The sequence below is a fragment of the Xenia sp. Carnegie-2017 genome, unplaced genomic scaffold (assembly GCF_021976095.1).
Source record: "Xenia sp. Carnegie-2017 unplaced genomic scaffold, XeniaSp_v1 HiC_scaffold_3, whole genome shotgun sequence".
NCBI classification, from domain to species: domain Eukaryota; kingdom Metazoa; phylum Cnidaria; class Anthozoa; order Malacalcyonacea; family Xeniidae; genus Xenia; species Xenia sp. Carnegie-2017.
In genome coordinates this window covers 8704824-8717387 of record NW_025813493.1, presented here as the reverse complement: position 1 = coordinate 8717387, position 12564 = coordinate 8704824, and the positions used below count along the sequence as shown (strand labels likewise).

The 12564-nt window shown below is 33.3% G+C and overlaps 1 protein-coding gene across 1 annotated transcript; it reads left to right on the top strand.

Annotated features, from left to right (window-relative positions):
- Positions 1 to 476: 476 nt before the first annotated feature.
- LOC124454450 (tectonin beta-propeller repeat-containing protein 1-like) lies at positions 477 to 12306 on the top strand. Its single transcript, XM_047005259.1, has 9 exons — positions 477 to 575; positions 5711 to 5778; positions 5951 to 6220; positions 7374 to 7648; positions 8388 to 8577; positions 9915 to 10229; positions 10430 to 10623; positions 11428 to 11611; positions 12120 to 12306. The coding sequence occupies exons 2-9, from the start codon at positions 5730 to 5732 to the stop codon at positions 12140 to 12142; spliced, it is 1500 nt and encodes a 499-aa protein (XP_046861215.1). The 5' UTR covers positions 477 to 575; positions 5711 to 5729; the 3' UTR covers positions 12143 to 12306.
- Positions 12307 to 12564: the final 258 nt, after the last annotated feature.

The following is a 12564-nucleotide window of genomic DNA, read 5'->3' as shown; positions in this document are numbered from 1 at the left end:
ATAATTTAAATAGCCAAGGTTTGAGTGAAAATCCTAACATCTGCGTTGACGTAAGCACAAGAATTAATTAAAAGAGGATAAACGGGAAAAAAAAAATAAAACTAAACAAATTTTGAAGCGAAACAAAAACAAGGAGAAATTTCTTCTGTTGATACGTGTTTTTGGGTAGACCAAATAATTTATAGACAAAATTTGTATAAGCAATACCGTACAATAATTGCTTTGTATTCTTCTTTTGTGTGCCACTGACTTAAGACCATCTTACAATCTGTAAAATCGTCATGTTCACTGAAATCATCTTGTAAAAACTGTTTAAATGCAAGTGTCTGTGTGAATGTATTAGCTATGTAAGTGAAAACATTCAGCACCTATGTATCGCTATAACAATGTATATTAACGTTATATGCAATCAATTGGTTAAACGTGACCTTGTGTCTCAAAAAGCAGTGAAGTGTAGCAAATGACTACGTGTAAAATACCACAAAAGTTGTCTTAAAGGTCATTACTGATTTGACATTATCAGGCTTCAGAAGAGTTAGCGCTAAGAACTTGACAAGTTTGCTAAAAATTCAAAGGTAAGCTCGTTAATTTTTATTATAAGATGCTTTCTTTCTACATCCATCAGTTGCACTTTGACTATTAACGTAAATGAACTAAATTAAAGAACAGTATACTGCCTTGCCGTAGTAGGTTTAATTTCAATACGCTTTGTCGTAGAACATTTCAAATTAAGATTTGCAAAATTTCCGTAAAAGTGAGATGACTGTGAAGTGGGAGTTTGTGTAAGAATTTAATTGAAAGGGAATGAAAATTTTGGGAAAATCCTGTTAACAAATTTGATTTGACTGAGCAATGATTTTTAATAATTTAAATAAGCTAAAGTTTGAGCGAAAACTGTAACACCTGCATCGACGTAAGCACAAGAATTAATTAAAAGCGCATAAACCGAAAAAAAGTAAAACTAAACCAATTCTGAAGCGAAACAAAAACTAAGAGAAATTCCTTCTGTTGATACGTGTTTTTGGGTAGACCAAATAATTTAAAGACAAAAATTTGCATGAGCAATCTCGTACAATAATTACTTTGTATTCTTCTTTTGCGCGCCACTGACTTAAGACAATCTACAATCTGTAAAATCGTCATGTTCGCTGAAATAATCTTGCAAAAACTGTTTAAATGCAAGTGTCTGTGTGAATGTATTAGCTATGTAAGTGAAAACATTCAGCACTTATATATCGCTGTAACAATGTATATTAACGTCATATGCAATCAATTGGTTAAATGTGACCTTGTGTCTCAAAAAGCAGCGAAGTGTAGCAAATGACTACAATTTGACATTATCAGGCTTCGGTTAAGCTCAGGTAAGCTGGTTAATTTTAGCTATAAGATGCTTTCTTTCTACATCTATTGGTCGCACTTTGACAATTAACTTAAATTAACTAAATAAATGAAGAACATCAAGGTTTGTAAAAATTTTCCGGAAAAAACACTTCTGGTGAAAGACCAATATCATAGCTAAGTTTATATAGACGGACCAATATCATAGCTTAGTTTCGATTAGCACCACCATGCTCTTGATCTTAATTGAGATTGCTCTATAGTATGAAAAATATTAGGAAAATATAGAAAATCAAAATGAATCATAATCAAAATCAAGATTAAGTATATTTTTCTTGATATAACTGGGCTATCTTTGTCAATTAATAAGTAGGAAATATACGTTTACTTCGTAATCTGTTTGAAAGAGATAAACAGGAAATCCCATCCAAAATAAAAAAGATATAAAGACATATGCTCAAAAGAAAGACCGTATATTTTAAATTTGATGAAAGATCTGAAGTTTTACTCATCCGAAAATTGATTTATTAAACAAAGTGAATCTAAGTCTAAACTAACATCTACAATAAGCATATACAAAGAGGCAGCACTTCAAAGCACATTATATGCGCATTTGAATGTCATTGTACAAAGAGTGCCTGACGGCACTTCAATTATAGCCCAACATTCCTGTTTGGCACGAAATTATTTCAATTCTTATTGCTTCAATACTTATTCGCGTCTTTGAAGTTGTAATTTAATCCCTTGTATATAATTTTAGTTTGCTGTTGGGTTAGTGGTTTGCTTGAGTTGTTTGTGACCAATTCGTTTGTGTTGGGATGAAGTTGTTGGAAAGATCTTGATTCTTGTAATTTCCGTGGGAGTTCGTGGTATAGTTTTGTCCTATAAGTGAAGGGGCGGATTGAAACTACGTCACATTCAGCACGTGACGTAGTTAAATTCTTCACAGTAGCGGAAAAAATTAATCAAATTTTATATGCCCTTAGTTTAAAATAAAAACAATTTGCAGTGTGTGAAACGAACTTCGTTTAGTCGAAAGGACCAAGAGCATTTTTCTATACGTCTTTTGCAGGTTCGAATCTCGTCTCGGTAAGGTGTAGTAGTTTCGTTGTGTGCATAATGATCATGAATTCTTTATCCTAAAGTCAATTAAATTTTTTGTGTCCTCACAACAAAAGCATTAGAAAAATAAACTATTGTCAGGGTTAGGGATAGAATTATGAGAAATTTGTGCAACAACGTGCAGTCACTTAACAATGTTATTGTTTCCAAGACCTGGATTAAGCATGGGATTAAGGGATCAAGTGGCTAAAAATATTTATAATTCACTTGCGGGAGAAGTACACATAGCTAACCCGCACAGAGTCAGCAACGCCTAAAATTGAGCTGAATTTGGAGACTAAAATCTGTCTCTTGATTGGTTTATTGCCGTTGTGCTGACTAACGAGCCGCCGTTTTTGCTGAAATGTTCAAGCGGTGTTGTGCGAAATTCAGCACAGATTGAGAGAAGAAGCTTTTACGAGGAAAGATGAGATTTTTATGGCTCAACTCTACGGAGAGATGTTGGATTGCCTGAATGTTAAAATCGTTGTCACCAACGAAAATTTGTTGGATCGTCTCGGTGTTGATATTTTACGAAATATCAATGCCGAGTTTTACATACCGCAGAGTGGCAACACAAAGAACACAAATTTGGTAGCCTTAAGGTTAGAAAACTTATGACATGTTATGCATGCATGCTTACACAAGAATATATAAGGAAATACAAATTGACTTGATGTGATGCCCGATGGATTTGTCATTTGTGGTTTATTTATGTGATTCAAAACAAAACAAATTTTCGAATTTCGATCATATTTAAAACGTTTCTATTGATTTATTTCTTGACGTGTTCAATAGTATACTTAAGATAAGATATACGAAAATGAACTGAAGCATGATAATTGAAATTTACATAGCATTATTTCAGATCTGCTACAAATGGCAACTGCCTCTATAGTTCATTGTCGATTCTGCTTGTTGGTGACAACTCTGTGGTGACTATTTTGAGGCTGATGACCTCTATAGAATTATTTTTATGTGCTTATTATCAGTCTTTTTTGAAGCCATTGATAGTGCTGGAAATGGTTGTTCTGTTGCTGAACTGGTCAGGGCAGAAGCTGTGTTAAATGCAAAAGATATGGCATGGACTGCGTTTGTTTGCTTGTTGGCACTCTCTTCAGTTACATCCTGTAGCATTTTTTCTTATTATCCTGACATATACTCTAGTGCTTATGAGGGAATTTAATATTTAACCAAAGAATTGAACCTCGAATTCTATCTAGAGCTTTTGCTTCCACTAGTAATTATTTGCGAGTTTTGTTTTGCTTTGAAGGTTTAGCTCCTCAAGGAACTGCATTCAAACACAATCATTATGTGCCTTTGATACTTGGAGGGAAAGGGAACTAAAAGAAGGGGAAGTAGTCACTTGTCCCAAGCTAAAAAGCCCAGTGTACAAAGTTAAGGTTTACACCTTCTGTTCCTACTGAGACAACCATGACAACTAAGGCTCATCCATTTGGTATATCTCACAGGTAAATTTCCCAGGTTTTGAGAACATAAAAGTATTGTTAAAGATCTTTGGTACTATTCCAGTCACTTCTTGTGAGTGTGAGAGGTCGTTCTCTACTTTGCGAAGATTAAAGAACTATGCAAGAAGTACTATGGCCGCTGCCAGGTTAAATGGCCAGATATAGAAAAGATTATAGATCTTTTTGCAAAAGACAAAAGAATAATTGAACTAGCTTCGTAGTAAGGAGTGAAAGTTTATGATGCCTTTTTAACTCTTGACTGTAAAGATGACTGCTGCTAACTTCAGTCAATATAAACACAAACAATCGTTCTCAGGACTTTACTTACCTGGACGATCGACATGTACAAACATTTTTTTGCTTTTTTTGTTGACAACTTTATTTAATAAATTGACATAAAACCCTTTGCATAGTAATCAGCATATAGGTATGACTAGTCCATTATAAAATGAATTTCCATAAAAAAGTTGATGAAGCGTAAAGAATTTTTTTAGGCCAAGTTTGTAATGAACCAGGCCTCCATGTCGGAAGCCCTCAAAGCATATTTTTCTGCGAGTTTCCTAGGCATGCTGAAGAGCTCTGATATTGAGCGAAATTGTCAAAGATCGATAATTTATGAGCAAGAATGTTAGCTCATTCCAGTAATAAATATTTTAGAAGACCAACTGCAAAAACGAAGGAAATAGCGTTTTTCGCAATCCAATTTTAAAATTTTACCTTGGGGCGGGGACATGCTCCTGAACCCCAACTAGAAAAGTCGCGCTAACGGTGCAACATTGTGCCTAAGTTCATATGCGAAGCTAAATCCGCCCCTGTATATGTGGATGTTGCTTTATTGATATAGTATTTATATATTATTATTACTTTGATATATATTTATCAAACATTGCATTTTGCATTACCACACGTAGTTTCCGTGTGGTAATGACAGGTCTTTGATTAAATTAATTCTTTGCCAAGAAGATATTGTAAACAAGCACTTGTTCTCCTGAACATTTCAACTTGACATGTTTGGCTGGAGAAGTAAAATATATAACATTTATATAGATATGGTCGTTCAATTTTCTGACTCCCTGCTCAAAATGATGTCGATAACATTTGAAATATACATGACTTCCATATGTCCAAGGGTCGTCTATCTATCAGTATATATTCGTCGGATCCCTACCACAATGATGCACCATAGCATAAATATTTGAAATAAAAAAGGCTGTGTTTCATAATGACCTTAACGCGTGACCACGTTAAATGTAAAAATCTAAGAAGACATAAGCATAAGAACAAATAAAGACAAAAGAAATTACAAAAGAGGACAAGGAGAAGACTGACACAAGCATCAGCATAAGCATAAACATAACCACAGCCACTTGACATAAGCATAAGGTAGAACAAAACAAATTGAAAGAAAAATCCTTTTTCTTTTATTTCCTCCAACTTCTAGAGAATATGCTTTGCTTTGTTTTGCCGCTTTACCAAAAACAGAATGAGAATAGAATTTTGCAAACAAGCAGTCTTTATGTTTGTATATTTCGTCGTTTTTTAATAATGGATGCGATTTCCTGTTAATCTCTTTAAATAAGGGTTGCTTGCAGTTGCTTGTGTAAAACATGTTGATGCATTAATGCGAGAACAACTGTTGGACTTTACAGCTAATGCATTAAATAAAAACAGGAGAAAGCACGACTTTCTGGGATGTGTATTGTCCACTAGTACTTTTGATAGAAAAATATAGCACATGCTAAAGAATAAATTAAGACTTTGACATATATCACCATCTACATAATCAAATTATTCCGTTACAGTTTCAGCCATTTGCAAAATATGAAGATGCTGTGCTTCTTGCTTTTTGTTCATGTGTTGTTTTTGACAGGTCAGCAGAAATAATTCAACAACACTAATTGTATACATATTTTTTTATACGAACTAATTGTATACTTAAAAGTACGAATTTCAGCATACACAAAGCCATAGTAGACTTTATAACAATAACCTTATATTTCATGATATTTGCCTTTATATTTCATAATTACTTTTGTTTATAGGTGTTGAAAGTAGCAATCCAAACTGGTCCTTGCTATCTGGAAGACTTAAACAACTTGATTTAAGTCCGTACAACATTGTTTGGGGTGTAAGTAGTGATCATGCAATTTGGGTACGTAAAGGCAGTGCATGGACCAGAGTCGGTGGTGCATTAAAACATGTTAGTGTTGGAAACGCTGGAGTTTGGGGAGTGAATAAACATGATAATATTTACTTTCGTGAAGGAGTGACATTCAGTTCGCCAGTTGGCACAAGCTGGACTCAAATATCTGGTACGTATTAATCTTAATTTTAATTTATATATTATTTTAACGAAGACAAACGCAAAAGTTACAGTAGTATAGCTTTGGGGAACATTTACACTTGATACACGAGGAATTTCTATCAAAAAATGCCACTGGTGATCTATATAGACTATGATTTAAGGATTGGGTATTATTATAGTTGTTGTATAAAGTCTTTTTGAGAAAAAAAGAAAAACAATTCAATCAAATGTTTTCTCGAATAGAAAAGTTAATGTTACTGAATTTGATTACAAAATGTATGCACAGGCTTTATCCTTGATTTGATGTAGTATTTGCAGGTGGTGTATTATTTGCGGGTGGAAGATTATTTGCAGGCAGTTTGAAGAGGACTCTTAAGGAGGAACACTTGTGAGGACGGTGTAAAGCAGAGTTCCCCTTGCCGGATATTGAATTATATATACATTATATAGGACGATCGACAATGACTACTTGATATTGTCCAAGTACTTAATTTTAAATACATTATGTTTGTCTCTATGGACTTCAATGACGCGCTTTCATGACAAATGTAAACAGTAAACACACCATCAAAAATCTCATATTGTCTGGATATTTTGCCTGGCCAAATCTCACCTGAGTTGTTTTTAGTTCTATTGTTAATTTTCTCTTTAATATTCTACATTTTTATCAAGTGTCTTGTCTCATTTAGGCTTCTTCTTCTATAAAATTGGCACGCTACAAGGGAAATAAGTCTGCTTCTTTACAGCAACTAGAAAGCTGAGACAGTTTAACAAAACTAGTGGCAAAGCCATCACGATCTTTTACTCCATTAATATAATTTTCAACAAAACTATAATTTATTTCATTGAAAGTTCAATTCATTTATAACTGTCTTACAGTGATCCTAAACAAAAATATTTGCATTGTAGAAGACAAAAAATGAACTGGCTTCGCAACAGTCTAAAACTTACATCATGTAGTCAGTCAACAAACTTACCACCGCTATTTTCACGAAGAGTATTTGTAATTTTATATTCACTTCTATTTTTACAGCTATCTCTATTTTGGTTTTCATTAGTTCTTTGAAGAACTATTCAATTTTCATTCACTACGACAAATGCATTTTAAAAGCAATTTTCACTCGTTGTAGAGTTAAGTATTTGCATTAACTTTTATTCAGGAAGATTGATGCAAATTGATTCGGGACCTACAGGAATTGTGTATGGTGTAAATTCTGGGCATAGCATATACTGCAGAACTGGAATCACTGCATCCAATCTCAAAGGAACTGGCTGGAAACATGTGTCAGGGGCATTAAAATATGTCAGCTGTGGAAAATTTGGCTGCTGGGGTGTAAACAAGCACAATTATATCTATTTTCGAACGGGAGTAACTCCTTCTAAATGTCAAGGAGATACTTGGAAACGTATTACAGGATCGCTAAAACAAATTGAGGTCAGCATTTTTTGATAATTGTGATACTTTGGCTAGAATTTCGTAACAAATATTAAAGCAAAGCCGTTATCCTTTTGTTGTATTGTGCGAGTAAGAAAATTTTCATGGAAATGATACTGTATAAATTGATATTAAATTCATTTTTTGAAAAATTGGCTTTGCTGCAAATTAGTTTCATTTCAGGAATTTTACTAAATTTACAAGGAAGAGAAATATTGGAATTCAACCCCATAAGTGATATTTACAAAATTTGCTTACCGAAACGATGTACTCTTTTCTATCCGTTAACGTTAGACAGACCGCTTTTTATCTTGTATTCCCTTTGAAATTGATCTTCTTTAATCGAGTTGAATCTTATTTGATCAAACGTATGTATACAAAGTAATTTGTGAAACTTTATCAGCAATACTTAGTTTTTAGGAATTGGAATGTAAACTTTGAAGAACAGTATTGCAACTAACAAGCAACTGTATCAAAACATGGCGGAGCAAAATACTATAATACAGGGCTTGCTCAACCCTTTTTAAAACAAATTCAATTTTTGTTGATACGCATATGTTATCTCCAAACAAAATATAATTTGTATATATGTTGATTATGCCAATTCAACGCCATTTAAAATGAGGAGATCCTGCTCCATTAAAGAGGGGTGTTCTTCACAATCTCCATACGCTACCCCATCTTTACATACGACACCACTCGCTTGCACTAAACATGTATGACAACTTTTTATTTATAGGCCACAGCCAGTGGGGCTGTTTACGGTGTGAACAAAAATAGGAATTTATATGTTCGTGAAGGAATTAGCTCCTGTAATCCTACTGGAACACATTGGAGATCCGTTGCTGCCCCCAAGTTTGATCACGTGTCAGCTAGCTTATCTCATGTATATGGAATTGATGAAAATCACAAAATATACAAATTTAATGGTAATTAAATGTATGCATTAGTAGGTAGTTTCTTGATCATAAACATTGTAAGATTTTCTGAGGGGGGGGGCAGTTGGGACACATACTTATTTATGTATGTTTTAAACTATTGAGAAAAACGAATTTCAAAAGTCTTGCATATATGAATATGTATGACACCCTCTCCAATTATCGATCTTACAACGCTCTTGTGTTTGGTAGTTTTAGTAGCAAATTGTTTGCACATTGATGATTTGGTTATACTAGAATTCATTTTGGTTTTTTTGCCAAATTCTAAACAATATTTAAAAACGTAAATGTTTCCAAAGGATTAATTAGCAGTAAAGAATTGTGAATTGTACACATGAATTTTGACCAGACTGTAATATGCTTTTCTCGTAATATCATTTGTCCAATGGTGTTTCTTGTCGATATTTTGCATGTTCGTATATACTTTCACTGAGCTGTTTTTGCATGCACTAAACGCATAAAAAATAAAGGAATTTCCATTATTTATCAATTTATTTTATTCAGTATGGTCTCATAGACCATTGAAAAATTTTACGTTGCTTAAGACACAATGACAGGACATTACTAAAAAACAGGAAACATTTTCCGAGTTTCTATAGAGTTTTAAAACATGCAAGGAAGGAAGAAATGAATACTTTCACAAGCAACTTCAAGTTTTTTTCCATATTTCGCAAGTGTTTCTATCATTTAAGGTGGCTCGATTGGAAAAAAATCAAGAAAAATTCAATTTTTCAAAAGTATCATTTTTAGATAGTTTTACTAATAATCTTTCATATGCAATAGAGTTTTATAATACTAGGCTTTTATTTTACATGATTTTAGAGGTTTTCTAAGATGCACTATAAATTTTTTATTGGTAACCATGGAAACTACATCAAATTTTTTTCAAAATAACCATGTTATACCGTTTTGCATGGTGATTTTCATTTTGTTTCGTAAAAGTAGAGTCCTTACAAAGAGGACTGGTAAGTAGCCCACTTACATCGCCTGGTTACCAAGTCAAAATGTTCATGCATTCATGCTTGTAAAGAAAGTCAGTGAAATACTTTGTTGTAACCGCATCAAAATCTGGTCAAAATGCCTAATAATAAGAAGTTTGTTTGATCGAATGGTAAAAAACGAACGTTTCATGAGAATTGTTATGTTAATACGAAAAAGCATAAGATGTCATATACTTCTATTATATCATGGGCATTTTGTAAACAAGATGAAAAGACTAATATCTAAATTTTAATAATAAATTGTCTTTCTTTTCGTCGCTAAAATTTCCTGCCAAAACCATAAAACCTGTCAGTTTTTTGCCTAAATAAATTTCTCGTCCATTACAGAACAATGGCGTTTGATCGCAGGCTCATTGAAACAGATTGATCACGGCCTTTCTGTTGGTGTGTGGGGTGTGAACCGTCATGACAATATTTACCGCCTTAACAAAAATTATTCGTGGACTCAAATTTCTGGAAGCCTAAAACACGTTTCTGTTGGTGAAGCTGGTGTTTGGGGAGTAAATAAACATGATGATATTTATTTCTATTTGGGGGGACATTCTTGGAAACAAATCTCAGGAAAGTTGAAACAAATCGATTCTGGTCCAGAAGGAATTGTATATGGAGTGAGCAGTAACGATAAAATTTATTGTCGTTTAGGTATTTACTTATTATTTTTATAAGTGGCTGATGTTTTCAAAAGTTTCTCACTATTTTTAAATAGTATGCAGATAACATTTACGACAAAACATGATGAAGTTATTAAAAGTTATTCAAACTGTTATCTCCAATAAACAAGCGCATTTTGAGGAAAAGCACCAGCAATAATTTGTTGAAAATGCAAGTTTCTTATTTTTTAGGAATCTCAACTAATAACCTCCAAGGAACAGGATGGAAGCAAGTTCCTGGTGCATTGAAATACGTTAGTTGCGGTGCCTTGGGATGCTGGGGTGTAAGTGCAGGTGATCAAATTTGGTATCGTTCTGGTGTATCAACACAGAATTGTGCTGGAACACGTTGGACTCAAATCGGAGGAAATCTTAAGCAAATCGAGGTTTGTAATCACTACATTTCTCATGATAGGTGAAACAGCATGCTGCATGCAGAACTTTTTAATTCTTTTGTTTTAAAAGGCAATGTCTTAAGCAAACCTTACCTTACACCCATAATAAAGCAGCTTTTCTTGCTAAAGGCATTCTGTGTTATTATAAGAAACATTTTTGTCACGACAAGACATTTGGGTTTTTTTTTGTTTTCTTAATAAAAAACTTCTGTTGGGCTAAAAGTGGCAATTCTTAACGCCTTTAAATAAAGTATATGCAAGACTGTAATGAACTTTCTTTCAACAATAATGTTGGTATGTTGAGTTATTTTAATTTTATGTCATGTAATTTAGATTATTTGCTTTCAGTCTTTGACAAGAATATATGTAAAGAACGAATACATTAGGAAATTAAATAACTAACATTTCAGTCTTCAATTTACTTATAGCAAAAGTTATGTAAAGAAGGAAGCATGCAAACTTTTATTTTGAAAGAAAACGTAAAAACTGTCCTATCTTTAACGCATTGTACTGTGATTATCTTTTATTAAGACACATTCTGTTCTCTTTTTACTGCATTCTCCTTCTAACAAGGTAGTATTCAATTGGTTATAACCACTGTGGGCTTGGTAGCTCAACAGGTAGAGTGGCGGACTAGTATCCCAAAGGTGCGAACTCAAATCTCGAGTTCAAGTCACATGTTTTTCATGTGCATATTAAAACCTTGTTAGGATTAATATATTATAACCATTATGATTCATATAAAGCTAATATTTCCTATCTTTAGCGAAGTATTTTAAAAATATTCTTTTTAAGGCTGGAGATGTTGGTGATGTATATGGAGTATATAGTAACAACGTGGTCTACCGTCGAACTGGTATAACTACGGCATCTCCAATGGGCTCAGGTTGGGAAGTTGCTTTGTCGTATGCTTCATTCGTGACCACTGGCCTGAATAATAAGTATGTTTTGATAAATGGAGCAATTTTTGAATCCAAAGGTATGTGTATAATACTTGCTAAATAACGAGGCGTTTTTTCAATTAATAAGCCATCAATAACCGAGCGCGAGGTCGGAAAAATATCGGACAGAGGTCTTTTTGTACAGAGTTTGGTCTGTACAAAAAGACGGAGGTCCGATATTTCTCAGTAAGACCGAGAAAGTGAGGTTATTAGAAGGTTTATTATATGGCATTATTTAACCTGGAACGAAGCTTTCTTTCTTTCTCGTCTTGGCTGTTTTGTATGGGTTGACTTTCACTTTTCTAGTTTTTGTCAGTAAAAATTAAACGGTTTCCAATTGTATCGTTTTTCGACTTACATTTGTAAATGGTTTTCCGTTTTGCTGTTTGAAAATCACGCGTTTTGACGGTGGTCCATTACGAAAAATTATGGACCGGTTAAAATGTTTCTGTGCCAATCAACTGAGCCTAGAAAATAACGTATTTCATAGTTTGCTTTTTTTTACCTTACTTTGAAAATTTAAAACTTAACTATGTTTTTTTATAGCTTGTCGAAAGCAATTTCCTTGAAAATTCAGCAAAATTCAACAGTAACATGATGAAAGAAAAATGATTAACATTTTCCAAATCTAGCGTAGTTGTTCTATTTGTTTCTTGATAGTTTGTATGAGTGCTATGTAGCGTAAAAATAAAAAGTACTTTTTTGTTATAATAAAAACCGTATCGCAAAAAAACTTGCTCTTCTTGAACTTTTTTATTTTACAGTGAAAAACATATGACGTACAGCTCCTTCCTCATTAACCCTCCCCTCTCCTCATTATTTCTTATTGTCATAATAAGTTGAGATGTGCATTTGTTTTATATATTCTAACACTTAAAGATTTCAATCCTACTTGCCGTTATTTGCAGTGGAATGAGTGACATTAAAATGCTTATAATGCGTGCCATATAATTTTAAAATTTGAAAGGGAGCGATCAATTTATAATGAAAG